The 26,406-nt window shown below is 42.0% G+C and overlaps 1 protein-coding gene across 1 annotated transcript in view; it reads right to left on the reverse strand.

Annotated features, from left to right (window-relative positions):
• Positions 1–26,406, reverse strand: part of CPAMD8 (C3 and PZP like alpha-2-macroglobulin domain containing 8) — a 7,231,600-nt gene that overhangs the window by 541,935 nt on the left and 6,663,259 nt on the right. Inside the window, exon 34 of the mRNA XM_044054766.1 lies at positions 22,711–22,785. Coding sequence (XP_043910701.1) covers positions 22,711–22,785 — 75 coding nt within the window. The remainder of the gene's footprint in view (positions 1–22,710; positions 22,786–26,406) is intronic.

Consider the following 26,406-nt stretch of genomic DNA (forward strand, 5'->3'; position numbering starts at 1 on the left):
CACTTACCACATCTGGAGCTCTGAGACCACAATGCTTGGCAAGCTGTGGTAAACGAGATCTGGGGGAAGGAATGAGATGGAGGGGTATTATGGGTAAGGGGAGGAGCGTGGTGCTCAGATCAGATGCTGGTGAAGCTGCCGTCTCAGATCAGATCCGGATCCAATTCCCACAGGTTGATGATCAAATGAAGTCAACTACTTCAGATAAGCCATTAGAGTAAGGAAAAATGTGCTATACCAAGATCGTAGATTGTCAAGATTTCTTATGGAGATTCACAATAAATAACAGTTTATTTTGTGGAGAGGAAGAGAAAATAGAGCATGTGTTTTTTTGAAGCGTAAAACAGTGGTTAAACTCTGGAAAAAGTGGTGTGAAGAAAAACTTTTAAGAATATTAATGATGTAAACAATATAGATATGATTATGCATGGATCTTAAAAACAAGAAGAAAGAATATGTGAGAAAGGTAGAAGACAGTATTTGATTATTTGGAACATGATTGAATGAAATTTTGTTTAATGGGGAAATAGATTTTGGCTGATATAGTGCAAAAAATTAAATTATGGTTGTGGAAAGGGGGGGATCAATTATGGAAAAATGATGATGGTATATAAGAATGTGTAGATATGTACCTATAAATATGCATGTTTTGTAAATATATAAATATGAAAATAATGTTGTGTTAATTAAAGGACCCCTACTCTTTTCAATAGGTGCTGTGGGATCTTTTATATCCACTTGAACACCCACCAACTCAAGCATATGGGACCTCGACTTAACATGTCTCATCCAATGAATGACACACTCAGGAGTCCAGCATACCCCTCATGCTGCACTGCAGTGTCAGCAATCAATCAACATGGTGGGTGAATAGAATCCACAGCCTTCTGCAACAGAAGTGAGTGTATCTATTGTGCCACTGACACTGATAAAGACATGGTAGAAATGAATAATGTCTGTAATTTTTTCCAAGCCCTACAACTTTTTCCAATACAGACTGAAGCAAAGTGGTAATTTATATAGTTTTATGCAGATAGCAAGCTTAATATCATATGTTCACCAAAAGCCATGTTAAAGAAAAAATGGATTGATCTTGCTCACCTTTAAAGTGGGGTGAATTTAGTGATTTGTAACAGCTCATATACTGTTTTAGTGTGTGTGTGTGTGTGTGTGTGTGCACATTGTGTTTTTTTAAATCTGATAAAGAGCAAATTTAGCTTGAAAGTTTTCTTTTCATTTTTAATAAAATAGTTATCTATGTTGAATTCTTTTTTCCCCTCTTTTGTTGTTGTAATTTTTGGGTGTCCCTGCACTTGCCATAAATATGGCCAATCTCATCTCTGCCCATTCACTCCATAACTACACAACAGCCAGTCAGTATGCAGCCATCACCCAAGCAACCATCAAAGGAATTCGGTGTTATGCATCTACTATTCCCACTGTACACGTCTTTAGAAGCTGAAGGGTTCTCTGCATACAATGGGACTTAGCCAGAGCATGTCAACCACTTTTACAAGTGACAATCCCTCAAAAGGCCCTACACTCTACACAATGCTTCCATGCGGCCTTCCAACTCCTCTGGGAATTCTAACACAAGAGTATGCATCCCGCATTGGTTCCACACTCCACACCCTTGCCCTGACACAAGTGGGCAGTCAGCTTTAGCCTTTTTTCCACTGTTGGAAGGCCAAATTCAGCTTAAGGAAAAGAAACCCAAAAAAGTGTAGAAATTCATTTAACACTCATTGGTTATTCACTAGGAATTATCCAAAACAAGGTCCTGGAACCCTTCAGTGTTTTCTTTCTTTACAGGTGACAGACTTGGCTAGCAGTTCCAGAAAAAGTGCTACATGCCCACTTATCTCCATCTCGGTGTTGATACCACTTTCACCATCAGGTCTGAAGACAGTCTGATGCAGATGTAAAGAATGGTTGTGTAAAATCTTACCATAACAATAGATGTCCTTCTCTTCTATGTTGCAGTATTCTTTACCTGCGGGAAGTCCTCCGCCCAAGTGACCCGACGTCCGGCCAGCATACAACAGCTCCAAGCAATTGCAAGGCACATGGGTCGTCACACGTATGCATTGTAATCATCAGTCATAAAAGGACGTCCACACGTACATTCCTCAGAACTATAATGCCCCAGAAGGAACACCAGACCTAAGGAGCAATAATATGCCATCTAAGAAAAGACAGCAAGATATAGGGGGAAGAGGGTGGGAAATATACTGCAGCATAAAAGAGAAGGACATCTATGGTTATGGTAAGATTTTACACAACTATTTTATGTCTTTCTATTCAACACTGCAGTATTCTTTACACGTGGAGAGTACCAAAGCTTAGTAAGAACCCTGGAAGGAGCAGAAGAGCTTTCAACAAAGCCATGGAGAATGGCTCTAGCACACCCTGCTCTAGACCTAGAAATGTTGTCCAACTTGTAATGTCTGGGAAAGGTATGCACAGAAGACCATGTAGCAGCCTCAAAAATGGTGTTAGTATCTAGGCCATTAAAGAATGCACCTGAAGAAGCCACAGACCTAGTGGAGTGAGTCTTAACAAGTGCAGGAAGAGTCTAACTATGGAAACGACAGCAAAACACAATTGCCTTATAAATCCAAGAATAAATTGTCTGTTTAGACACAGGCATAACCCAAGGCTCTGGGATGAAAAGAAAAGTACAGTTTTGTACCTACCATAAATGTAGATGTTCGAAGATCCACATTGCTGCAGTACTTACACTTGGGTAGTCCGCTGTCCTCGGTCGGCCCGAATATCAAAGTATAAGGCTGACGTCGGTCAAGGCGCATTTGACTGACATCAGGACGTCAGGGTACAAATGCGCATGACCGATGTCATATCCTCAGTCTTTTCTTGCCCCAGATGTCAGAAGACCCTAAAAATAAAGGTCAAAACCAAAAGACAGCAAAAACCCAACCAACCACCCTTGCACTAACTATATGTACAAAATATACAATATACACAAAATGTACAACCCAACCCACACAACCACCTCTAACTACAGAGGGAAGGAGGGAGGGTAAATTGGACTACAGCAATGTGGATCTTGAACATCTACATTTATGGTAGGTACAAAACTGTACTATGTTCTTCATCTCACATTGCTGCAGTCCTTACACTTGGGTAGAATCCCAAAGCAGAGGTAAGGGAGGATGGCTAACTACAAGGAAGCAGGAGCTGCCAACATGCCCTGCAAAACAGCAGTGGCAAAACCAGCCCTGGATTTAGAGTAAAGTGGCAGGTGATAATGCCTAGAGAAAGTATGCACTGAACTCCAAGTAGCTGCCTCCAAAATATCCTTGGTTGCCACTCCCTCAAAAGCTGTTGAAGTGGCAGTAGCCCTAGTGGAATGAGGCCTAATCCCAGCTGGAACCTCCTTGCCATGATGGGAATAACAGAAAGCAATGCAAAACCCAATCCACTTAGAAATAGTTTGTTTAGACACAGGCTTGCCCTGAGAACTCAAAGCAAAAGAAACAAACAACTGCTGAGACTGCCTGAACCCTTTAGTTCTGTCCAAATAATAACGCAACTGCCTGTGTACATCTAAAGTGTGCAAAATCTTTTCCCCTTTATTTTGGGGATTTGCATAAAAAGTAGGCAAATGAATAGTTTGGTTTAAAGCCACACTAGAAACCACCTTAGGCATAAAGGAAGGATTAGTACGGAATGATACCCTATCCTTATGGAAAATCAAGAAAGGCTCAACTGCCATAAGGGCCTGCAATTCAGAAACCCTTCTTGCAGAGGTAATTGCCAACAAAAAAGCAGTCTTCCATGATAAATATTTCAACTCAGAAGTAGCTGCAGGCTCAAAAGGTTGTAGAGTGAGTTTCTCCAACACAAAATTGAGATCCCAAGCAGGAGTAGGAGCTCTTCGTGGGGGTCTTATATTCTTTGCCCCTCTAAGAAATTGCTTGAATAAAGGATGAGAAAACAATGGTGGGACACAATCATAGTGAGCCGAAATTGCTGCAGCATGAACCTTAATAGAAGAGAAAGACAAACCCTTGTCCAGTAACCCAGTAAGATATTGAAGAGCCACACTCAAATTAGGCTCAGAAACATCAAAATCTTTTGCTGCACTCCAAAATAAAAATCTCTTCCATTTATCTGCGTACACTTTCCTTGTACTAGGCCTTCTAGCTTCCAAAATCACATTCAAAACTTGTTGTGGAAGTTGAGACCCTCTATGGTTCAAAACAGAATATGCCAGGCTGTCAGGTGCAGAGAGTGAAGTTTGACATTCAGCAAATGGCTGTCCTCCTGTGACAATAGGTGTGGAATTGAAGGCAAAGGCCATGGAGGCTTCCGTACCAGACTTCTCAGTAATGGGTACCAGTGCTGTCGAGGCCAATCTGGAGCTATTAAAATCATCCTTGGCTTGTCCTGTCTGACCTTTAGAAGTACCTTTGGGAGGAGAGGCAGAGGAGGAAAGGCATACACATGAAGATTGCTCCAATTGAAAGAAAGAGCATCCACTTTCCAAGCTGTGGGATAAAACCTTTTTGTGCAAAACTTTGGCAGCTGATGGTTTAGTGGAGAAGCGAACAGATCTATGTCTGGAGTTCCCCATGACACTGTCAATTTCTGAAATACTTGAGGATCCAATTTCCACTCGTGGGGATCCATAATTCGTCTGCTCAACACATCTGCTAAGGAGTTCTGTGCTCCTGGCAGAAACCTTGCCTGAAGATTGAGCTGTAAACTGAGAGCAGTCTCCCACAAAATCATTGCTTGCCTGCATAGAGGATAAGAATGCGTTCCCCCTTGCTTGTTGATGTACCACATCACAGTTGTGTTGTCTGTTAGAATCAACACCTGCCCTGGAATAAGTAATTCCTTGAAAGCTATTAATGCAAACTGGACTGCTAACATCTCCTTCATGTTGATATGTAGATGTTGTAGTCTGGCAGGCCACTTGTTTTGTATCCACTTTCCATGTAGATGAGCTCCCCAAGCTGTGTCTGAGGCATCTGTCGTTAAAATCTGACTCGCCTCTGGCCGGGTCACAGAGAGTCCCGTGTTTAGGTGACATTCCTGAGCCCACCATAAAAATTCCTTTTGAATGCAAGGTATTATTTGAATGACAGTGTCCAGATCCTGGCAGTGCTGCGTCCATACATTTTTGAGATACCATTGTAGCTTCCTCATATGCAGTTTGGCATTGGGAAGCACCAGAATACAAGATGCCATGAACCCAAATGCTTGAAGGACTGTCCTTGCAGTCAGCACGGACTGATGAGATAGTTGACGGAAGTAAAGGGATAGACTCTTTTGTTTGTCCGGGGTTAGAAAGGCCATCTGGGATGCTGCATTCAGTCTCACACCCAGAAAGCACATGTCCTGAGAGGGTACTAGACTGGACTTTATTTCGTTCACAGAATACCCCAGGCATCTTAGCACTGCTATCACATATTCCAAATGATGAAGAAGCTCTTCCCTTCCTTGGGCCAAAATCAGGCAATCGTCCAAATAAGGATAGATCTGTATTCCTTTTAACCTGAAGAAAGCTATCACTGGAGCCAGAACTTTGTGAATACTCTGGGCAGTAGATAAGCCAAAGGGCAATGCAGAGAACTGATAGTGAGAAGTCCCAGCTCGAAAGCAGATACTTCCTGCAACGTAGTCTGATAGGAACATGAAGGTAAGCCTCCTTGAGATCCAAAGTTACCATCCAATGATCTTTGCCCAGCAGAGGTAAAAGCTGCTGTAACGTCAACATTTTGAACTTGGGAATGTCCAGATAAGTGTTGAGGGTAGATAAATCCAAAATTGGTCTCCACGTGTTCCCCTTCTTTGGTACTAGGAACAGGCGCGAGTAAAATCCTAGGCCCACTTCTGGCATAGGGACCGGCTGTATGGCCCCTATTTGGAGTAACAGAGAAACTTGCTTGTGAGCCTCTATTCTTTGTTGAGGAGGAATGTCTGGCATGCCTTTGAAAGGAGGCAAGGTATGGAAATAAAACCTGTAACCGTGGTGTATGATATCCAATACCCATCTGTCTTGGGTAATTAAACTCCAATTTTCTTTGAAAAGTGCCAACCTTCCTCCCAAAGGTGCTGCCAGACGAGAAGGCTCTGGCAGCTGAAAAGGTAGGTCATTGGGTCTGTTTACGAAAGGACTGACCCCTGCCCTCACCGAAGACTGTGCAGGAGAACTCCCTGTTCTAGGCCTGAAAGAGCCCTGAGCTCTGCCCCTACCACGTCTAGATCTACCCCTAGACTGGGAATCATAAGAAGGATCGTCCACCCCTTAGTAGGCCAATTTCTACTAAACTTTGGAGGCTGGACCTGCAAAAATCTTTAACAGTCTGCATAGACTTAACCTTGTCTTCCATTTTCTTTAAAACTGCCTCAACAGGAGGACCAAACAACACATCAGATTGTAAAGGAGCATCTAAAATCCTTGTTTTAACATGTTCAGACAAATTTTGATCCCTTAGCCAGGCGTGCCTGCGAAGAACTGACCCAGTGGCAGCCACCCTAGACGAGGCCTGTACAGCATCAAAACCACATTGCAAAGAATGCTTACCCACCTGTTCGAAACATGCACTAAATCTTGCAACTCTTTACAATCAATACCTACTGCCAGAGCATCAACCTTAGACTTTAATTGTGAAAGGAGATAGTTCTGGTATTTCAACATGTGAAACTGGCAATTCAAAGCCCTCATAGCAAGAGTGGAAGAAGTATAAACTTTCTTTCCCCATCTATCCAAGGCCCTAGCCTCTTTGTCTGCAGGAACCGGATTCTTAACAACAGAAGCCTTAACACCTTTAGGCCCCTGACTAACAGTTTCTGGGTCAGCCCTAGGACTCTTAAAAGATACTTATGAGCTTCAGGCACCCTGTAATACCTATCCGGCTTAACAGGAGCAGGAGGCAAAGAATCAGGATTAAGAGAAGCCTCTGCAAAAACATCTTCTACTACATCCAAAACAGGAGGTATAGCCAAAGGCCTATGCTGGGGTAAAAACAAATTCCCTAAGCCTTTTCCTGGAATCAGAGAAGTCCTGACCTTCCCACTTAAAATGCTCCCTCATGGAATGAAGAGTTTCTGAAAAAGAAAAATCCTCAGGAGGAGAAGCAGAAGGAGTAGAATCATCCAGATCAGAATCAGAATAAGGAGAGTACTCCTGCAAGTCTTCAGCCAAGACTCTGAAACATCCGAAGCCTGCTCAAAACCCCCAGCTCAGGCTCCAACCTAGGTCTCTTATCAGGAGGGGCATAGAACCCTAATTAAAGTAATCAAATCTTCTGCCATTTTAAGCATATGCTTCTTGGGCACAGTACCTGAAGAGCTAGGGGTAACACCAACTGAAGCCAAACCTGGCCTGCCCCTGGGAGAAGCCTTAGAAACAGAAGGAGAGGGCCTAGCCACCCTAGGAAGGGAGGGAGTATAGTAACCTGAGAAGCCCCCTCAGCCTGACTTGCCTCCTGAGAGGCCACATCTTGCAATAATAAGGTCTCACCCTGGGAACACAAAGAAACCTCCGGAGCCACCGGCTCCACCGACACCTCAAAGAACCGGCGTCCGGTACAGGCGGTTCTTCTAGCCTAGGCTTAACTGCCTTGCCCTTGCGCTTCTTGAAGAAGCGGGCGGAGCATCCAACGGCATTTTATAATTACACCGCTTCCCAAAGACTAACCTTGCACAATCCAACCTTCTCTTTATAGTGCGTTTATTAAATCTAGCACAAGAGCGACAGCCAACAACGCCGTGCTCAGGCCCTAAGCAAGGAATACACAAAGTATGATAATCTCTATGCGGTACAAGAAATGCAATTATTGACTTTTTCTGACATCCGGTAAATCACTGAGGCAAGAAAAAACTAAAATATTTCCCAATGGGGTACTTAGCCAACTTTGAACTCGGTCTGAAACTTCAAACTTGAAAAATCTCAGAACGCCAACCGGCACTTGCAATGCTGCTTCTGCATCGGACCATGCGGCAAAAAAGACTGAGGATATGACGTCGGTCATGCGCATTTGTACCCTGACGTCCTGATGTCAGTCAAATGCGCCTTGACCGACGTCAGCCTTATACTTTGATATTCGGGCCGACCGAGGACAGCGGACTACCCAAGTGTAAGGACTGCAGCAATGTGAGATGAAGAACATCAAACAGCTAATCAGACTTTCTGATAGACGTAGTCTTATCCAAATAAAATATGAGTTGTCTAGGCACATCCAGGGTGGGTAAAATCCTCTCACTGGAGGAATGAAGAGAAGGGAAGAAGGTGGGCAACTGAATAGACTGATTAAGAGACAACTCATTCACCACCTTGGGTATAAAAGAAGGACAGGTACACAATGAGACCCTGTCCTTGTGGAAAAGCAAGAAAGGTGGTGAAGCAATCAAAGCTTGAATCTCAGAAAGTCTCCTAGCAGAGGTTAAAGCTAATAAAATAATGTTTTCCAAGTACAAAATCTTAAGGAAACTGAGGCAGCATGTTCAAAAGGGGGCACAGTAAGCTTCTCTAAGACATAACTCAAATCACAAGGAGATGGAACTGGTTTCCTGGGAGGCTTAATATTAAGGACGCCTTTAATGAAAAAGTTTTACTTCTGATCTGGAAGCCAAAGAAGGAGATAGTGGCAGACATGCAGAAATGGCTGACAAGTGAACTTTCCCTGATGAATATGCCAAACCACTCTTAAATAACTCACACAAATAAGAAAGAACCGCTGAAACAGCCAATGAAAATGGATCCAGATTTCATGAAAGAAATCAAATTGAAAATCTCTTCCATTTAGATAAGTAAGATTTTCTAGTACTGGGCTTCCTGGTCCCCTGCAAAACCCTAAGTATGTCCTTGGAGAAAAGGTGTCTGAAAGGAATCAAAAGTTGATCACCCACAGGGTCAGTTGTAAGGTTTACAACTGTGGATTAAGCAGAAATCCCTTGTCCTGTGTGAGCAAGTCTACTCTGTGAGATAACTTGTGATGACTGTCTAAATGCAGAAGAAGGAACCAATGCTGTCTTGGACAAAAGGGAGTCACCAGCAAGATTTTTAGTTTGTCCTGCTGAATTTTGAGCAGGACTTTTTGAATGAAAGGAAAGGAGGGAATTCATAAAGAACCATACCCTTCCATGAGAAAGATAGGGCATCCACCTACCAAGCCAGATGATGTGGGACTCTGGCACAAAATAGAGGAAGCTGTCTGTTCAGATGGGAGGCAAACAGATCCAGAAGAGGAGTACCCCACTGATGGACCAACTCCAGAAACACATCCTTTTGAAGCATCCATTCATGGAATTGAGTCATACACCTGCTTAGTGAGTCTGCCACACTGTTTTGAGCAAATGGGATGTAAACCACTTGAAGAGTCACCTTGTACTGAACTGCCAAATCCCATGCCATGAGAGCTAACCTAAAAAGAAGGTAAGACTTTCTTCTCCCCATTTGTTGACATACCAGAGAATTGTGGTGTTGTCCATAAACACTTTCAGAGGACCTGGTTGAAAGAGAGGATGAAAAGTCTGCAGGGCTAGAATAAGAGCCCTCATATCTCCTTGATATTGGTAAGCTCTTTCCTTTGTGATTGAGAGCAAAGGCCCTGTACCTTCTTTGATGCAAGGTTGCCCCCCCAACTTATGTCCGAGGCATCCGTGAACAACTCTTGATTGGGCTGGGGCAGAAGAACAGGAAGTCCTGGATTCAGGGTAAATTGTTGACTCCACCAAAGAAGCTCAGATTTTAGGCATGGGAGAAGAGGGATCACAAACTCCAGAGGGTGGGCATGCTGCATCCAAATTGATTTTAGGTACCACTGAAATTTCCTGGAGTTTTGCAAGAAGCAGCATGGACATTGTGGATGCCATGAAACCTAGAAGTCTCAGAAACTCATTGGCTGTAACGAAGGAGAGAGGCAGAAGGTTTGCAAAGAAGGAAGTGAGGGACACAATCTTTTATGTTGGAAGGAATGCCATCATGATATCTGTTCTGAACCTGCACCCTAGAAAGATGTGCTCTTGTGACAGGGACAGGGAAGATTTTTTGGAATTTATGGTGAACACCAGACTTTGTAGGAAAAAGATGGCAAACTACAGAATTTGAATCAACTGCTCTGATTGAGCAGCCAGAAAGAGAAAATCGTATGGATGGATATACCTGAATAACATTGGTCCTGAGAAAAGCAATCGCAGGGGCCAAGCAATTTGTGAATACCCTTGGGGCAGTTGAAAGTCCAAAAGGCAAGGCACAGAATGAAAGTGCAAAGAAGCCACAAAGAAACGTAAAACATTCCTGTAAAGAGGATATACTGGGATATGAAGGTAAGCATTTTTGATGTCTAGAGAAGCCATGTAAGACTGAGGTGGAATCAATGGAAACAAAAGTGTGTAAAGACAGCATGCAAAAAGTTGGTACTTTTAGGAAAGTGTTCAAGTGGGAAAGGTCCAGAATTAGTCTGCAACTTTTCTGGGGACAAGAAGCATTCTTGAGTAAAAACCTCTGTCTCTCTGGTCCATAGGCACCTGTTAAATTGTGCGTTGAGAAAATAAGTCTTTTAGAACCTGTGAAAACAAATTCAATTGGTTTGCAGGGGGCTGTGGAACCCTCACAAAAGGAGGAGGATTCTTCCAAGTCATGAAATGTCCTTGTTGGATAATGGAAATGCCCCAAGAATCCCAAGTGATTCTTGCCCAAGCTGGAAAAGAGAAAGATAGTCGAAGAGATATAGGGGTAAGATTTGGAAGAGGCTGGTTGTCACAGAGTACTTCACCTAGTTGGAAAGGAATGCTGGGAGGAAGAGGTAGAACTACTAGTCCTAGGCTGTGTAGGTCTCTTAGCAGTCTTTTTAGGTATGGAAGAAGATGGGCACTCCTGTTTTCTAACAAAGGATGCCTTGGAAGGAAAATTCCTGTGAAATTTTGGAGCAGGAGAAACAAAAGGTGCTTCAAATCTTGAATTTCCTTTCCCTTCTCTTGCAAGGATTTAAATAAGTATGCAGCTGCAGAACCACACAGAGCAGATTTATCTAGAAATGTATCAAACAATTTTGCTTTTATGTCATCTGGCAAAGGTTGAAGCCTCAACCAAGAGTACCTTTGAAGTACAGAACCAGATGCAGCTGTTCTAGAGAACGCCTCAAAAGCATCGTAACTGCATTTAATTGAGTGTCTAGCCACTTGAGAAGAAGCTGCTAAGAGAGTCATAACTTGATTTTAAGGTCAGAATCTGGAAGTTCAGCAAAAGCTTGAGTGGCCTGAGAAAGTAGGGGCAATGATTACCTGAACACGTGAGTTTGGTAATTCATAGTTCTACTGGTCAAAGTGGAGGAAGTATAAACTTTCTTACCAAGTCTTTCCAAAGTTTTCTACCTTTATCAGAAGGAAGTAGTTCTGAAGATGGAGACAACCTAGAAGACCTGTCTGAAGCAATGGAAACAAGCGTTGGATCACCCGAAGGACACTAATACAGGAATTTATTGTCTTCAGGCACCTTGTAGAACCAGTCTGGCCTTTTAGGAGCAGAAGCCTGCGAGTCAGAGGCCTTATTAGAGGATGTGAAAGCATCCAAAAAAGCACGGAAAACAGGAGGTACAGCAGAAGGGGAAGCTACTTCCACTTGTAAAAGGTCATAATACCTTTTTTTCTCTTCTGAAGTCTGTGAACAGTCCCATTTAAATAACTCTCTCATTTTGTTAATGGTCTCCCCAAAATAAATCTCTTCTACTGGAGAATCCCCTCCATTGGACTCCTCCTCCTCTGAAGAGGCATATTCTAAAGGGGAAGTAATTATGTGTGGAGTATGTCAAGGAATCCTCATCAGAGGAAGAACCAACATCAGATAATATCTGTTCCCTAACTCTTTTAACAGGACAGGATGTGTAAGAATGTACAGAAGCAGCAGAGGAAGGCTTCAAAGCCATCAAAGGCTTAATCAGCCCCTGAGAAAAGACATCCCAGTCAGACTGTGGAGAGAAAGGGGCTTGACAGTGTCTGGTTTTCTGTTTTTTCTTAACATGCACTTCAGCATGATGAGAAGTGGAGGAACCCGACGTAGGCCTAACTTCTGTAACCGACTCCAGAATCTGTTCCCTAACTGGACTAAGAGGTATGCCCCTAGGATCAGACCCTCAAGCACAATGAGCCGTGGTTCCCCTTGTCCTTCTGAAATAGATGTCTGTCCTGCCTCTGAGGATGTGCCAAGGTCAGATTCCTTAACAGCTCCTGATGAGGTACCTGCCGAGGAACCGGACCCAACCTCCAAACATATCACTGGGTCTTCACTAACCTCAAGGGATACATCACTGGAAAGAGGTGCAGCCAAAGAGGATTCAGGCCTAGGCTTACTGACTTTCCTCTTCAAAATTGGCTCAGCCGAAGGACTTAAGGAACCCTCCATAACATCATTTGCCAGATGTTTAAGTCATTGATTCTCTAAGTAATGATTCAACGCCAAAAGTCGGCTATGCAAAATTTTTGCAATGAAGGCCTGACAGATGGAACAACAGTGATGGTCATGATTAGGGCCTATGCAGAAAAGACAAAGACTGTGGATGTGTTTATGTGCAATCTGCCTTCACCACCTATACTTGCCCTTCCTGGATGACATGAACTAAGCATAAAAAGTAGTAGCAAAGAAATAAATCCCCAATGAAGCACTTGTCTGAAAGCAGGGAGGAACCAACAAAATCTGGCAGCAGACCAGTGTTTCACTTAAGCATTCTGAATGGCAGTAGAAAAGTTCTGAGGATTGTACATGCCGATGTCCTTTTATGGCTGACATTTACAGTGCATGCATGCCACATCCCATGTACCTTGTAGTAGCTGAAAGCTGCTGTATGCTTGCTGGACATCAGGTCACTTGGGTGGAGGATTTCCCATATGTAAAGAATACTGCAACACTGAATAGAAGGAAATCATCATATACTCAAAGACTGAGACTTTTTTTTTTTGTCTGTGAAACAAAGACTTCGAGACCTAGGGTGAAACTGAAATAGATGCAGTGGGATCAGTCTCTACTTTCCCTGATGAATATGCCAAACCACTCTTAAATAACTCACACAAATAAGAAAGAACCGCTGAAACAGCCAATGACAATGGATCCAGATTTCATGAAAGAAATCAAATTGAAAATCTCTTCCATTTAGATAAGTAAGATTTTCTAGTACTGGGCTTCCTGGTCTCCTGCAAAACCCTAAGCATGTCCTTGGAGAAAAGTTGTCTGAAAGGAATCAAAAGTTGATCACCCACAGGGTCAGTTGTAAGGTTGACAACTGTGGATTAAGCAGAAATCCCTTGTCCTGTGTAAGCAAGTCTACTCTGTGAGGTAACTTGTGATGACTGCCTAAATGCAGAAGAAGGAACCAATGCTGTCTTGGACAAAAGGGAGTCACCAGCAAGATTTTTAGTTTGTCCTGCTGAATTTTGAGCAGGACGTTTTGAATGAAAGGAAAGGAGGGAATTCATAAAGAACCATACCCTTCCATGAGAAAGATAGGGCATCCACCTACCAAGCCAGATGATGTGGGACTCTGGCACAAAATAGAGGAAGCTGTCTGTTCAGAGGGGAGGCAAACAGATCCAGAAAAGGAGTACCCCACTGATGGACCAACTCCAGAAACACATCCTTTTGAAGCATCCATTCATGGAACTGAGTCATACACCTGCTTAGTGAGTCTGCCACACTGTTTTGAGCAGATGGGATGTAAACCACTTGAAGAGTCACCTTGTACTGAACTGCCAAATCCCATGCCATGAGAGCTAACCTGAAAAGAAGGTAAGATTTTCTTCTCCCCATTTGTTGACATACCAGAGAATTGTGGTGTTGTCCATAAACACTTTCAGAGGACCTGGTTTAAAGAGAGGATGAAAAGCCTGTAGGGCTAGAATAAGAGCCCTCATATCTCCTTGATATCGGTAAGCTCTTTCCTTTGTGATTGAGAACAAAGGCCCTGTACCTTCTTTGATGCAAGGTTGCCCCCCCCAACTTATGTCTGAGGCATCCGTGAACAACTCTTGATTGGGCTGGGGCAGAAGAACAGGAAGTCCTGGATTCAGGGTAAATTGTTGACTCCACCAAAGAAGCTCAGATTTTAGGCATGGGAGAAGAGGGATCACAAACTCCAGAGGGTGAGCATGCTGCATCCAAATTGATTTTAGGTACCACTGAAATTTCCTGGAGTTTTGCAAAAAGCAGCATGGGTATTGTGGATGCCATGAAACCTAGAAGTCTCAGAAACTCACTGGCTGTAACGAAGGAGAGAGGCAGAAGGTTTGCGAAGAAGGAAGTCAGGGACACAATCTTTTCTGTTGGAGGGAATGCCATCATGATGTCTGTTCTGAACCTGCACCCTAGAAAGATGTGCTCTTGTGACAGGGACAGGGAAGATTTTTTGGAATTTATGGTGAACACCAGACTTTGTAGGAAAAAGATGGCAAACTACAGACTTTGAATCAACTGCTCTGATTGAGCAGCCAGAAAGAGAAAATTGTATGGATGGATATACCTGAATAACCTTGGTCCTGAGAAAAGCAATCGCAGGGGCCAAGCAATTTGTGAATACCCTTGGGGCAGTTGAAAGTCCAAAAGGCAAGGCACAGAATGGAAAGTGCAAAGAAGCCACAAAGAAACGTAAAACATTCCTGTAAAGAGGATGTATTGGGATATGAAGGTAAGCATTTTTGATGTCTAGAGAAGCCATGTAAGACTGAGGTGGAATCAATGGAAACAAAAGTGTGTAAAGACAGCATGCAAAAAGTTGGTACTTTTAGGAAAGTGTTCAAGTGGGAAAGGTCCAGAATTAGTCTGCAACTTTTCTGGGGACAAGAAGCATTCTTGAGTAAAAACCTCTGTCTCTCTGGTCCATAGGCACCTGTTGAATTGTGCATTGAGAAAATAAGTCTTTTAGAACCTATGAAAACAAATTCAATTGGTTTGCAGGGGGCTGTGGAACCCTCACAAAAGGAGGAGGATTCTTCCAAGTCATGAAATATCCTTGTTGGATAATGGGAATGACCCAAGAATCCCAAGTGATTCTTGCCCAAGCTGGAAAAGAGAAAGATAGTCGAAGAGATATAGGGGTAAGATTTGGAAGAGGCTGGTAGTCGCAGAGTACTTTGCCTAGTTGGAAAGGAATGCTGGGAGGAAGGGGTAGAACTACTAGTATTAGGCTATTTAGGTCTCTTAGCAGTCTTTTTAGGTATGGAGGAAGATGGGCACTCCTGTTTTCTAACAAAGGATGTCTTGGAAGGAAAATTCCTGTGAAATTTTGGAGCAGGAGAAACAAAAGGTGCTTCAAATCTTGAATTTCCTTTCCCTTCTCTTGCAAGGACTTAAATAAGTATGCAGCTGCAGAGCCACACAGAGCAGATTTATCTAGAAATGTATCAAACAATTTTGCTTTTATGTCATCTGGCAAAGGTTGAAGCCTCAACCAAGAGTACCTTTGAAGTACAGAACCAGATGCAGCTGTTCTAGAGGACGCCTCAAAAGCATCATAACTGCATTTAATTGAGTGTCTAGCCACTTGAGAAGAATCTGCTAAGAGAGTCATAACTTGATTTTAAGGTCAGAATCTGGAAGTTCAGCAAAAGCTTGAGTGGCCTGAGAAAGTAGGGGCAATGAATACCTGAACACGTGAGTTTGGTAATTAATAGTTCTACTGGTCAAAGTGGAGGAAGTATAAACTTTCTTACCAAGTCTTTCCAAAGATTTCTACCTTTATCAGAAGGAAGTAGTTCTGAAGAAGGAGACAACCTAGAAGACCTGTCTGAAGCAATGGAAACAAGCGTTGGATCACCCGAAGGAACTAATGCAGGAATTTATTGTCATCAGGCACCTTGTAGAACCAGTCTGGCCTTTTAGGAGCAGACGCCTGTGAGTCAGAGGCCTTATTAGAGGATGCGAAAGCATCCAAAAAAGCACAGAAAACAGGAGGTACAGCAGAAGGGGAAGCTACTTCCACTTGTAAAAGGTCATAATACCTTTTTTTCTCTTCTGAAGTCTGTGAACAGTCCCATTTAAATAACTCTCTCATTTTGTTAATGGTCTACCCAAAATAAATCTCTTCTACTGGAGAATCCCCTCCATTGGACTCCTCCTCCTCTGAAGAGGCATATTCTAAAGGGGAAGTAATTATGTGTGGAGTATGTCAAGGAATCCTCATCAGAGGAAGAACCATCATCAGATAATACCTGTTCCCTAACTCTATTAACAGGACAGGATGTGTAAGAATGTACAGAAGCAACAGAGGAAGGCTTCAAAGCCATCAAAGGCTTAATCAGCCCCTGAGAAAAGACATCCCAGTCAGACTGTAGAGAGAAAGGGGCTTGAGAGTGTCTGGTTTTCTGTTAACATGCACTTCAACATGATGAGAAGTGGAGGAACCCGACGTAGGCCTGACTTCTGCAACCGACTCCAGAATCTGTTCCCTAACTGGACTAAGAGGTATGCCCCTAGGATCAGACCCTCAAGCACAATGAGACGTGGTTCCCCTTGTCCTTCTGAAATGGATGTCTGTCCTGCCTCTGAGGATGTGCCAAGGTCAGATTCCTTAACAGCTCCTGATGAGGTACCTGCCGAGGAACCGGACCCAACCTCCAAACATATCACTGGGTCTTCACTAACCTCAAGGGATACATCACTGGAAAGAGGCGCAGCCAAAGAGGATTCAGGCCTAGGCTTACTGACTTTCCTCTTCAAAACTGGCTCAGCCGAAGGACTTATGGAACCCTCCATAACATCATTTGCCAGATGTTTAAGTCACTGATTCTCTAAGTAAAGATTCAACGCCAAAAGTCAGCTATGCAAAATTTTTTAAAAAATAATTTGCAGTAGCTAAAAGCTGCTGTATGCTGGCTGGACGTCAGGTCACTTGGGTGGAGGATTTCCCATATGTAAAGAATACTGCAACACTGAATAGAAGGAAATCGTCATATACTCAAAGACTGAGACTTTTTTTTTTTGTCTGTGAAACAAAGACTTCGAGACCTAGGGTGAAACCGAAATAGATGCAGTGGGATCAGTCTCTACTTTCCCTGATGAATATGCCAAACTACTCTTAAATAACTCACACAAATAAGAAAGAACCGCTGAAACAGCCAATGACAATGGATCCAGATTTCATGAAAGAAATCCAATTGAAAATCTCTTCCATTTAGATGAGTAAGATTTTCTAGTACTGGGCTTCCTGGTCTCCTGCAAAACCCTTAGCATGTCCTTGGAGAAAAGGTGTCTGAACGGAATCAAAAGTTGATTACCCACAGGGTCAGTTGTAAGGTTGACAACTGTGAATTAAGCAGAAATCCCTTGTCCTGTGTGAGCAAGTCTACTCTGTGAGGTAACTTGTGATGACTGCCTAAATGCAAAAGTAGGAACCAATGCTGTCTTGGACAAAAGGGAGTCACCAGCAAGATTTTTAGTTTGTCCTGCTGAATTTTGAGCAGGACGTTTTGAATGAAAGGAAAGGAGGGAATTCATAAAGAACCATACCCTTCCATGAGAAATATAGGGCATCCACCTATCAAGCCAGATGATGTGGGACTCTGGCACAAAATAGAGGAAGCTGTCTGTTCAGAGGGGAGGCAAACAGATCCAGAAAAGGAGTACCCCACTGATGGACCAACTCCAGAAACACATCCTTTTGAAGCATCCATTCATGGAATTGAGTCATACACCTGCTTAGTGAGTCTGCCACACTGTTTTGAGCAGATGGGATGTAAACCACTTGAAGAGTCACCTTGTACTGAACTGCCAAATCCCATGCCATGAGAGCTAACCTGAAAAGAAGGCAAGACTTTCTTCTCCCCATTTGTTGACATACCAGAGAATTGTGGTGTTGTCCATAAACACTTTCAGAGGACCTGGTTTAAAGAGAGGATGAAAAGCCTGCAGGGCTAGAATAAGAGCCCTCATATCTCCTTGATATTGGTAAGCTCTTTCCTTTGTGATTGAGAACAAAGGCCCTGTACCTTCTTTGATGCAAGGTTGCCCCCCCAACTTATGTCTGAGGCATCCGTGAACAACTCTTGATTGGGCTGGGGCAGAAGAACAGAAGTCCTGGATTCAGGGTAAATTGTTGACTCCACCAAAAAAGCTCAGATTTTAGGCATGGGAGAAGAGGGATCACAAACTCCAGAGGGTGAGCATGCTGCATCCAAATTGATTTTAGGTACCACTGAAATTTCCTGGAGTTTTGCAAGAAGCAGCATGGGTATTGTGGATGCCATGAAACCTAGAAGTCTCAGAAACTCATTGGCTGTAACGAAGGAGAGAGGCAGAAGGTTTGTGAAGAAGGAAGTCAGGGACACAATCTTTTCTGTTGGAGGGAATGCCATCATGATGTCTGTTCTGAACCTGCACCCTAGAAAGATGTGCTCTTGTGACAGGGACAGGGAAGATTTTTTGGAATTTATGGTGAACACCAGACTTTGTAGGAAAAAGATGGCAAATTACAGAATTTGAATCAACTGCTCTGATTGAGCAGCCAGAAAGAGAAAATCATATGGATGGATATACCTGAATAATCTTGGTCCTGAGAAAAGCAATCGCAGGGGCCAAGCAATTTGTGAATACCCTTGGGGCAGTTGAAAGTCCAAAAGGCAAGGCACAGAATGGAAAGTGCAAAGAAGCCACAAAGAAACGTAAAACATTCCTGTAAAGAGGATGTATTGGGATATGAAGGTAAGCGTTTTTGATGTCTAAAGAAGCCATGTAAGACTGAGGTGGAATCAATGGAAACAAAAGTGTGTAAAGACAGCATGCAAAAAGTTGGTACTTTTAGGAAAGTGTTCAAGTGGGAAATGTCCAGAATTAGTCTGCAACTTTTCTGGGGACAAGAAGCATTCTTGAGTAAAAACCTCTGTCTCTCTGGTCCATAGGCACCTGTTGAATTGTGCGTTGAGAAAAGAAGTCTTTTAGAACCTGTGAAAACAAATTCAATTGGTTTGCAGGGGGCTGTGGAACCCTCACAAAAGGAGGAGAATTCTTCCAAGTCATGAAATATCCTTGTTGGATAATGGAAATGACCCAAGAATCCCAAGTGATTCTTGCCCAAGCTGGAAAAGAGAAAGATAGTCCAAGAGATATAGGGGTAAGATTTGGAAGAGGCTGGTAATCACAGAGTACTTGGCCTAGTTGGAAAGGAATGCTGGGAGGAAGAGGTAGAACTACTAGTCTTAGGCTGTGTAGGTCTCTTAGCAGTCTTTTTAGGTATGGAAGAAGAAGCAGAGGAGGAAGATGGGCACTCCTGTTTTCTAACAAAGGATGTCTTGGAAGGAAAATTCCTGTGAAATTTTGGAGCAGGAGAAACAAAAGGTGCTTCAATTCTTGAATTTCCTTTCCCTTCTCTTGCAAGGACTTAAATAAGTATGCAGCTGCAGAGCCACACAGAGCAGATTTATCTAGAAATGTATCAAACAATTTTGCTTTTATGTCATCTGGCAAAGGTTGAAGCCTCAACCAAGAGTACCTGTGAGGTACAGAACCAGATGCAGCTGTTCTAGAGGACGCCTCAAAAGCATCGTAACTGCATTTAATTGAGTGTCTAGCCACTTGAGAAGAATCTGCTAAGAGAGTCATAACTTGATTTTAAGGTCAGAATCTGGAAGTTCAGCAAAAGCTTGAGTGGCCTGAGAAAGTAGGGGCAATGAATACCTGAACACGTGAGTTTGGTAATTCATTAGTTCTACTGGTCAAAGTGGAGGAAGTATAAACTTTCTTACCAAGTCTTTCCAAAGTTTTCTACCTTTATCAGAAGGAAGTAGTTCTGAAGAAGGAGACAACCTAGAAGACCTGTCTGAAGCAATGGAAACAAGCGTGGATCACCCGAAGGACACTAATACAGGAATTTATTGTCATCAGGCACCTTGTAGAACCAGTCTGGCCTTTTAGGAGCAGAAGCCTGCGAGTCAGACGCCTTATTAGAGGATGTGAAAGCATCCAAAAAAGCATGGAAAACAGGAGGTACAGCAGAAGGGGAAGCTACTTCCACTTGTAAAAGGTCATACCACCTTTTTTTCTCTTCTGAAGTCTGTGAACAGTCCCATTTAAATAACTCTCTCATTTTGTTAATGGTCTCCCCAAAATAAATCTCTTCTACTGGAGAATCCCCTCCATTGGACTCCTCCTCCTCTGAAGAGGCATATTCTAAAGGGGAAGTAATTATGTGTGGAGTATGTCAAGGAATCCTCATCAGAGGAAGAACCATCATCAGATAATACCTGTTCCCTAACTCTATTAACAGGACAGGATGTGTAAGAATGTACAGAAGCAACAGTGGAAGGCTTCAAAGCCATCAAAGGCTTAATCAGCCCCTGAGAAAAGACATCCCAGTCAGACTGTAGAGAGAAAGGGGCTTGAGAGTGTCTGGTTTTCTGTTAACATGCACTTCAACATGATGAGAAGTGGAGGAACCCGACGTAGGCCTGACTTCTGCAACCGACTCCAGAATCTGTTCCCTAACTGGACTAAGAGGTATGCCCCTAGGATCAGACCCTCAAGCACAATGAGACGTGGTTCCCCTTGTCCTTCTGAAATGGATGTCTGTCCTGCCTCTGAGGATGTGCCAAGGTCAGATTCCTTAACAGCTCCTGATGAGGTACCTGCCGAGGAACCGGACCCAACCTCCAAACATATCACTGGGTCTTCACTAACCTCAAGGGATACATCACTGGAAAGAGGCGCAGCCAAAGAGGATTCAGGCCTAGGCTTACTGACTTTCCTCTTCAAAACTGGCTCAGCCGAAGGACTTATGGAACCCTCCATAACATCATTTCCCAGATGTTTAAGTCATTGATTCTCTAAGTAAAGATTCAACGCCAAAAGTCAGCTATGCAAAATTTTTTAAAAAATAATTTGCAGTAGCTAAAAGCTGCTGTATGCTGGCTGGACGTCAGGTCACTTGGGTGGAGGATTTCACATATGTAAAGAATACTGCAACACTGAATAGAAGGAAATCATCATATACTCAAAGACTGAGACTTTTTTTTTTTGTCTGTGAAACAAAGACTTCGAGACCTAGGTTGAAACTGAAATAGATGCAGTGGGATCAGTCTCCACCCGGGTTAAAAAATTCAATATAAAAATGAAAATAAAATAAAAAAAGTTCCATTCTTCTTATAGATGGATTAACTAGTGCCCAAAACATACTGTAGGAGACCTGGTAGAAGCAAAAGTAGTTAATGTCATTATGTATGCTGGAGAAAGAGACAAAAATTGAATATATTACTGAAAAGGCCCTATGAGTAACTTTGTATTAAATCCAATCACGTCTCTGGATACAGAATAACCACCTGCTGTCTTCCACCACTGCACTGTGCTTCAGAGCTGTCACACAAGAAAAGCACTACAAGTTTAAGTTGATGGTTTCATGCCATGTACCTTTTTCTGCTTGATAAGTAAAAACTGGAATCAACAATTCATTACGAGTGTCAAAAAATCTATGGTCATTATCCTGAAAATACAGACTCTTGAACTGCTACATATTTATTGCACTGGTCATGAATGACCACACAGAACAACACACTCCTACCCATCATGGAATGAATTGCCTAATTACAAATGACACACAGATTAACAATATCAGTAGAAACAGCACATTGCTGTGACTATCTTCTGCAGATACTAGGAAAACAAGAATCATTTTGTCACAGCAGTATGATACAATACATATTTGTAGAAGACAAGCATCCCCACACTCCATTTCTAATATATTCTCCCTCAATGGCTGCAATGGCCTAAAATTTGAGTAGAAACACTTAGCTACATATACACCAGAGTAATGCACAGATCAAAAAAATTGAAACTATGAAGAAATTAAATGTTGGGGGCACATTCACTCAAAATGGGGGATGCAGGGGGGGGGGGCTTACCTCCCTGCAAAATGACATTTCTTTACATCTTTTTACTGGATTTTTGGATGTTCTTTATATTGCCCAACCGCCCATCTTTAGGCTTTCTTACTTTCAACAATATGACATGTGGCCTTTCAGACATTTGTTTCTCTGCAAATGGCATTCAGAACTGCAACATTTGCAGCATCATTCTTATCAAGCAGGACCCACTTCCTTATAGAGCTATTAAGCAAAGGCCTAGCATTTATGCGTATAAATGCACGACAGTCTTGGCTAGTTTACTGTTCCTATAATGTAGGTGTAATGCATACATATGGATGCAGACATGACAGATGTTCTGCCCAGTATAACAGAATTACATATTTCTTGAATTGATAGAATCACTTCTGCCCTGACTCACCACTACTACCAGTGTCTAAATTTAAGGTACTTCTCTTGCAGAAGTACATTTACTATTTACTTCACGATGTGGTAATCTAGTTAGCCTCCCCTAGTCATTACCTATTTACAGTGGAGAGCAGGGGATGAAAATCTCTTCTCATTACATATATAGTCATATATGTTTAGTCATAAAATAAATAAATGTGAAAAAATACATACACATAAGAATTTATTAATGATACAGAATTTAATGTATCAAGGAAGCACATACAAATAATTACTTCTATCCAAAAAATAATCATGTTTAGCAATCTTAAATACATTACATACAATCTAAATGATTATGGTTAGTTTTTGTATATATCAGTATCACAGGCACAAATAAGTACACTGGTTAAAGACAACACATCTTAATATAAAGTTGGCAGACAGATTTGAGTAAGGGCACAAAATAAAATTAACTATCAAAATTAATCTTCATGCTGTTGCCATAAAGTTTACCTCATCAAAATAAAACAGAACTTTCCTTCCATCCACTTCATATCTCTTTAGACCAATTTTCTTGTCCATAAGCACCTAGAAAGAAAAAAAAACTTTTTCCTGACATACTTTTATGAGACAAATAGCACAGATCTTTACAGCTCTAAACAACTGTGTGATTTTTTTTTAATGGAGCACAAGTGAGCAACCATGTACTACGTATTTTTGTCTATATATATTTCTCTACAAGTAGTTTTATATCCCACCAGATGTGCCAGAAAATAAGCATAATACTAATGAGTACTTAGGCAAAGAAAAAGGGGAGAAACTTAAGCAGATTTAATTAAATTAATTTAATGCATACAAAACTGTCACTTTAAGGTAAACTGTAAATATAAATACCATGCCCCGGATATTCTCTAATTACATCTTTAATGGACTGTTATGGTCTAGATGTTACAAACATTAATTCACCATCTGTGCTTCATTCTGGATGCAGTCATTAAATTCTTTCTTAAGACATTAATAGTTAATTACTGAGTTTCCTGGTCTCAATCCCAACAGTTTTCTCTCACAGATCTTACTCCGGTCACCCTCTTTCTTTTCACAAAAATAAAATGTTTTACTTATTTATTATAACTAGAGCTGTACTGAATATTTGCTTTGGTTCTGAATAGCAGGCCAAATAGTCTATTCGTATTCGGCTGAATAGTGGGGCTCAGACCAAATACGAATAGTGGTCATGTGTCCGAGTATCTCCGTATATACAGTCCTGTATGTGAGTAAGCTCAATGGCGCAACCAGTCTGTAGCGGCAGCATGGTCCATATCAACTGGTGGGCAGTCCGTACTCCGTAATGTTGTAACCGGTAAGATTTTACTTACCTTAACATGGAATCAATGGGATGCTGTGTAAAAAAAAAAAAAAAAACTGTGGTGGAATGTATGGAAGGGAGGTACCTGGCATCATGTTAGATCTTTTATCTGTGCATGTTAGGCCATGGTTGCACAAGTGAGCTTACAGGACAGTCATCGGCATATTATTGACACTGCTACCTTGTAGCTTATTTTTGTATGATCGTATTATAGCTTTAACTTAAGTGAAGTTTACATTTGGGTAGTTCACTGATATACAAGCGAAGTCCAATTTGGGATTATTTCAAGATATGTGATGACGAAACTAAAGCAATGTGCCAGTTGTGCAAAGCAGTCATCTCTCACGCAGGTGGATCAGCAAATTAATTTAAAACATCTCCACTAAATAATCATTTATTCTATAAGCATCCTGAGGAATATAAAGGAGTTGTTAACAAGAAGAAAGCAGTAACAGCAAATGGGACGTCTGTCACTTAGCAGACTGGCAAGATTCATCAGATGCTGAGCAACATGACTGACAAGAAAAAACATGGTCCATTCATAGTCCTGAGGCGAACAAAATACACCGTGCAGTCGCAAAAATGATTGCCATTGACATCCAGCCATACTCAATTGTTGATGACAGAGGCTTTAAAGAACTGATTGGTGTACTTGAACTTAGATACGTGCTACCAAGCCACAAATACTTCACTTAAAAAAATCATACCAGAGACGTACAACACAGTGTGGGGCCATGTCCAGACTGCTATCAGTGAAGCACGATTTCTCTGTCTAACCACAGACAACAACAGAATCTTTCATGAGCTTAACTGCACAGTGGATTGATGACACATTTGCATGCAGATTTGCCATCCTTCCTTGTCAAAAATTTGATGGACAACACACTGGGTCTCGACTAGCTGATGCTCTACTTGACATGATAAATCGCTGGAATATTGACAAAAAACGCGTCCACTTGGTCTTAAGTGATGGAGGTGCCAACATGGTCAAAGCATTACGGGATGCAGATTTGGCCAGTGTCAGTTGTTCTGCCCAGACTCTGCAGCTGGCTCTGAATGATGCATTTCTGACACAGCCATCTGTTGCTGACTTGAAAACATTGTCACGGAAGACTGTGGGACATTTTTGACACTCTTCAAGTGCTACCTCGTGCCTTCACGCCATCCAAGAATAACTCTGTGTACCAAACCATCAGCTTCATCAGGACATTGTCACCAGGTGGAATTCAACATATAAGATGTTGGATTGGTTGTTGGAACAAAACAGAGCTGTGTCTGTGTACGTTGCTGAATATGACGACAAATCCAGCAAGGCGCTGTCCCTGACAACAAACCAGGGGGCTTTAGCAACACAAACTATTGCAATTCTTAGGCCATTTGAACAACTAATGCATTAAATAAGCTGCAACAATTCTTGTTTTTCAGTGATCCTACCAGCTGTTCAGGCTGTCTTGTTGTATCTGCAGAAAGACATAGCTGATAATGGAATGAAAAAGACAGTCAGTGAACTGATAACATCCTCAACAAGGAGATTTTCCAACCTGTATGAAAATGGCATTTACACAGTTTCGTCCGGCTCGGATCCACGCTTCAAGCTGCATTTCTTGACACCTGTGCAGCAGGTAAAAGCCAAAAGAGACATTGTTACTGCAACGTTACTGTGTCAGTCAACAACAATTCAGCCTACAAATCAGTCATCTGAAGTTGTTTTTGAAGTGACTGAAGTGAATGAACAACCACCAACAAAAAAGCAAAGACAGCAGCAGAGGACTTTTGGTCATCTTGGGATCATTTGCAGCCTGTTCGGGCGCTGAACAGTGATAATTCTGTTTCCATAGAAACAGACTGAGCAATTTTCTGACAGAGCCCTGTGTTCTGAAAGACACTGACCCACTGAATTGGTGGAAAATGAACATGTCTAGATTCCCAACATTGTGTCATATGGCTAAGCGCTACCTTTCTGCACCACCTACAAGTGTGCCAAGTGAACGTCTTTTTAATACGGATGGTGATACCTTCAGTGAAACAAGTAACTGTCTTAATGCTGACAACATGGAACAACTGGTGTTTTTGAAAGCTAATGCAGTATTCCTGAGTTAAATGTACATTAGTAAAAAGTTCGATAGCTACTTGGTAACATCAGTAAAAGCTTTGATAGCTACTTGGTCATGGCTCCGTTGTGTTTTTTTTGGTTTTGTGGTGAGATAAATGTATGTATATGATTATGTACAACAGCAATTTCTTACTTTTAGCCCTCGTCGTAGCGCACAGACAGCAGAAAACAGCACAGAACAGTTTGCAAAACTTGACTTGCTGTTTAACTATTTTGTTTAGTGCTTAGTTTACCTCATGACTTGACTAAAACAATTATTCGTATTCGGCCGAATAGTTGGTACAACTATTCATATTTGGTTGAATACTATTAACCCCCTATTCAGTACAGCCCTAATTACAACCCTCACCCATCATTCGTTGTAGAACACAGAAAATTAAACACTTCTAGAATTGGAAATATACATTTTGGACTATAGCAGAAGAAGAAAGTCAGTCCACCTAGTCTGCCCTTTAAGGGCATTTATCATTCCACTTCTGCATTCAGTTAACTGGATAAAGCCAAGATGGTGACATTTGCCTCTGCTTCGGCTAACCTCAATAAGATGTATAACTATATTTTAGCCTATGAACATTGAGCATTCTGTATAATGTCTGTGACTGCTGTTAAAATCTTTCAAGACTGAAAATTATAACTTTACTGTTTGGGGTTCCTTGCTGTTTCAAAGATTAGGCATTCAACACTTAGGGCTGCTGCATCAGTGCTTGAGACTGTTCCTACAGCTTCTTGG

This window comes from Protopterus annectens, chromosome 13.part0 (genome assembly GCF_019279795.1).
Source record: "Protopterus annectens isolate FY-2018-M chromosome 13.part0, PAN1.0, whole genome shotgun sequence".
In the NCBI taxonomy this organism is placed as follows: Eukaryota; Metazoa; Chordata; order Ceratodontiformes; family Protopteridae; genus Protopterus; species Protopterus annectens.